Raw genomic sequence first — 4,751 nt, forward strand, 5'->3', positions numbered from 1 at the left:
TCCGTTTTGAGCGCATATGGTGAGAAAAATTGCAACGCATTCCTGGATGCTTACTTCATCGGTTTCCATCAAGTGATGGTCCTCCTTAAGTTTTTCACATAGTTTGATGTACACCGGTGGATACATCCGAATTATGTCGTAGCATTGTTTCTCATGACCATGAATTAGTTCATATACGTATCTTCGGCCACGTTCTGGATCTTCATTCATCGGTCTCCTTTCTATACTCATGGAGTAAGGATCCATGAATGATTCTCCAAAGTTAATGCTTCCATCTTCTGCCTCATCATCTTCAAGCATTCTGTAAAACGCTTCCCTCTAAAAAAAAAAAAGAATAATGAATTACTAAGGTGAAAATAGAAGATATTTATTAATTTCAAAAACAACAGAAAAATAAACAATCATTATTCTAAGCCAAACTAAAAACATTCAAAAAAAGTGAAATAAAAAAGTTTTCTTGTGATAAATATTATTCATTAGCCTATTCAGCTGTTCGGCTTATTCCCGCTGTCCGCTCGAGATATTTGATCCTAGCATCGTCATTGGGTAGTGTTAGATAAACACGTGCATGCGTCTTGTTGCTTTGAAGCACACTCACCGCTCCCCAATATAAAGAGGAGTCATATTGAAGTCCAGAGAGTGTTAGTAGCGATTCAATTGCTCGTTCCAACTTGTTATCTTGGGCTTGCTCATAAATTTCTGTTCGTTTCTTGTAAGCGTCATTTGTCACTTGATTTTCAGTTGTATATATTTATTTGTATGCCTATGGCCTTGAATGGCAGTTTAATTTCTAAGACATATCACAGAAATTTAAAAATTAAAAACTGCACCAAAGTTGATATGTCTTAGACTCAGTACGAGAATAATTTCTAAAGATTAAATACAATTTATATACCATATATATATATATATATATACGTAAACACTAGTCAACTCATTTCAAAACATTTTTTATATGATATGGGATTAGAGATTAGTAGGTTATTCAGACTTCTAATTCACTGTTTTGCAGAAGAAAATAATTTAAAAAAGTTTCTTGGGAAAATATTGATTTTAAATTCATATTTTATTAATTACATGATCTCATGTATATACATTCGTTAGAAGATACTAATCATTTTTCTTTTTTAAAGTTTAGTTAAAAAAATCATTCGCATTAATATTTTGACGCTTTTGGGATTCAATATAATTCGATGTGAAACTAAAAGATGTAAAAAACACCATTATTTTTTTTTTAATAAAATATTTTTATCAATCATTGGATATTTTGATGCGACTCTTTGGGCATACAAATAAATATATACAACCGAAATATAACAAATCGTTTAAATGCGAAGATATTAATATTTAATACATACATAATTTGATGGGGCCAAATTTTTGGACTCGAAGCTAACTTCTGAATACAGCCATGCGAAGGGATTGTAAAATACAAAATATCGCATGGGCAGAACCGTCATTTGAGAAATAAACTGCCTGTTCGGACATATGAAAGATATGCTCTGTCAGAGAGTTTCAGAAGAAGTCTTTCCCATGCTTACCACTTCACCTCTCTCTCTCTCTCTCTCTCTCTCTCTCTCTCTCTCTCTCTCTCTTCCTATTTCTCTTACATTCTCCACAGTAATAACCTCCCAATTCGAAAACCCAAACTTGCTTAGATTGTATATTTTTCTCTCTACGAAATGCAAGATATTCATGATTACTCGATGACCGGAGGCGGCGGTGGTGGAGGAGGAGGAGGAGGAGGAGGGAGGTTTTTCGGTGGAGGAATCGGCGGAGGAGGAGGTGGAGATCGGAGGATGAGAGCTCATCAGAACAGTATACTTAACCATCACCAATCTCTCAAGTGTCCTCGTTGTAACTCTCTTAACACAAAGTTCTGTTACTATAACAATTACAATCTTTCTCAGCCTCGACACTTTTGCAAGAACTGTCGTCGTTACTGGACTAAAGGTGGTGTTCTACGTAACGTCCCCGTCGGAGGTGGTTGCCGGAAAGCTAAAAGATCGAAAACAAAGCAGCCTACGTCTTCCTCCTCTGCCGACAAATTACCAACGCAAGAACATAACGTGGAGGACAAATCGAGTACGGGATCTCACTCTAGCAGCGAGAGCTCTTCTCTCACAGCTTCTAACTCTACCACCGTCGCCGCCGTATCCGTCACCGCGGCGGCGGAGGTTGCTTCGTCGGTTGTTCCCGGTTTTGACATGCCTAATCTTAAACTGTATGGTAACGGGATCGAGTGGTCGACGTTGCTCGGACAAGGCTCATCGGACGGCGGAGTTTTCTCGGAGATCGGAGGTTTTACTGCGGCGTCGGCGATCGAAACGACTCCGTTTGGATTCGGGGGCAAGTTCGTAAACCAAGACGATCATCTGAAGTTGGAGAGTGAAACTGTACAGCAGCAACAGTTTGGGGATCGAACGGCTCAGGTTGAGTTTCAAGGAAGATCTTCTGATCCAAATATGGGATTTGAACCGTTGGATTGGGGAAGTGGAGGAGGAGATCAAACACTGTTTGATCTAACTAGCACCGTTGATCATGCATACTGGAGTCAAAGTCAATGGACGTCTTCTGACGAAGATCAGAATGGTCTCTACCTGCCTTGAGTCTCTCTCTCATAGCATCTTCTTCTTCTTCTTCTTCTTAACCCCAAAAAAAAATAGTATATTCTATACACATAAGGTAAAAAAAAGTTCGATGAAGTGGTTTTTATTTTTATTTTATCATAATGGGTTTAAAACGGGATTTATTATATAATTATATGACTGCTTGTAAATTTTTTTTCCCATATATAAACTTTACTTCTCTCGTTTTTTTTTTTTTTTTTGGGTTAGTTTTTGGTATAGTCCAAGAGTGCGAATTTACATGGCATGGTTTTAATATGGCTTAGGTTCAGTTTTCGAACTAGCCTTTTTTACTTATCGTTGTATATTTGATAAGGTTTTAATTTTTCTGGGATATTTTTTTTTCTTTCTTTTGTTTGTTTTCATTGATGTATCTAATAAATTTATATATTTGATTGGGGCATACAAAATCGTACGTCGCTTCTGCTTCTTTGTTTATGTGTTTTTCTTTTACGTTTGATTATTTAATTGTTTATGTGTTCTTCTTAGTATGACTCGCTAATCATTAGTCATTAAGACTGTGCAGGTTCAATGTAGCTAAGTTCCGTCTAATTGCTTAAGCCGTGTTAGCACTTACATAAATAATATGCAAAATTCTTATCTTATCTTATAAACATATGATTAGAAGCGGATCATCTAGTAATCAAATAAACAACTATATATTCAAAATCACAGCTTCCACTAGGTAATAGAAAAACTTAAATATGATCTTCTATTATAGTATAATCCATTTCTCTTAAACTATAATATAACTAATGATTAACTCGAAAGAGTAATCTCTTAGGTTTGTTGTTGACAGAAAAAAAAAAAAGAAAAAAAGAGACAAATATTTTTTTTGTTGTAATGGGAATAATTTGAGATTTCTGAATGGGCGAATTATAGAAAAAGTTTATGAAGGGGGAATTGTACGGAAAGGAAAGAAACGAGAGAGCCGTGCCGTCGCGTAGGAACAGCGCAAAGCAACGGACGAGCGACTTTGCGCATGGGACCCACGTGTTAGTGACGAGCCTCATGGGCGGCATTGTGATCCACGTGGCTTTAGAACTGGAACCCACTTCACGTGTCGTAACGTCAAATGGCTGACGTACTTATATGGAGGTCGGTTCGTCGTTTTCTCTAACACCAATCTATATCGCTCGCTCGTAGAAGAAGGCTTCAAACTTCAAAGATCTAATTAGATAAAAGAGTACGGATCGTCTGATTGTGGGCCGTTAGATCAGTGAAAACGCAGAGCACGTTAAATACGTCGTTGGATTGGATTGGATTGGGTGACACACCCTCCGAATCAATGGTGATGATGTTGAGGGGTCCATATTAGGTAGGTGGTGGTCATTGTAGGGAAACACTTGGAGAGGAGAGTAGGTCCATTAGGACATGTGCATAAGTTATAAAATCTCATACAAATCACACACGGGAAAGTTTGGTTGGGCGGTTGGGAGAGTTTGGGATTGTCTGTGGGTTGGTGTATGACTCCACCATGTTCCCCTTAATCATCGTTTTCGTTTTATTATTGTTTCATGATTTCTACTTGTATTTTTCTGTATTTTGTTTCGTTGATGGACTCGATCGTTTGACAAATTAGAGGACATTAATTCATAGCTATTCTATAAGTCCACTCCTATATATCATAACTATGATGGTTACACTTAACACAAACCACAAGTTTTGGTGGATGGTTATTACTTAAGAATACTGTCTAGATTCTAGAAGTTAGTATTCTTCTTACAGATAATGAATGATAAACATTGCTTGATCACCGCCTAAGTGTATTCGAGCTGAACGCTTTAGTAGATCATATTGGTCCTATTGGAGAGGTTTGCGTATCAACGCTTAGCCATTTTCAGTCATCTCTTTAAAACCGCAAAATGTATTAGAGAGTTGTAGAGATGGTTGAGAAGTGTGGAAGGATCTTAGATGATCTCACATACGCAAGTAGGATTTTCCAGAGCACTCTTAAGATTCTCCCACATAACTAACTTGTACACATTCACATACAGGAACAAACACACATATCCTATTAACTTTGGAAAAGAAAAATCAATTAATATGTAAAAATTCTACAAATTAAAGGTGTATTATCAAGATAACATTATAATTGATTAGCTCAAACTAATTTCAGTACTT

At 36.9% G+C, this 4,751-nt stretch overlaps 1 protein-coding gene across 1 annotated transcript; it reads left to right on the forward strand.

Moving 5' to 3' along the window:
* The first annotated feature begins 1,269 nt into the window (after positions 1-1,269).
* On the forward strand, positions 1,270-3,037 carry LOC104738281 (dof zinc finger protein DOF5.4). The gene has a single exon (XM_010458479.3). The coding sequence runs from the start codon at positions 1,683-1,685 to the stop codon at positions 2,607-2,609; it is 927 nt and encodes a 308-aa protein (XP_010456781.2). The 5' UTR covers positions 1,270-1,682; the 3' UTR covers positions 2,610-3,037.
* The last annotated feature ends 1,714 nt before the right edge of the window (positions 3,038-4,751 follow it).

The sequence above is a fragment of the Camelina sativa genome, chromosome 2 (genome assembly GCF_030686135.1).
Source record: "Camelina sativa cultivar CO46 ecotype springtype chromosome 2, ASM3068613v1".
Lineage (NCBI taxonomy): Eukaryota > Viridiplantae > Streptophyta > Magnoliopsida > Brassicales > Brassicaceae > Camelina > Camelina sativa.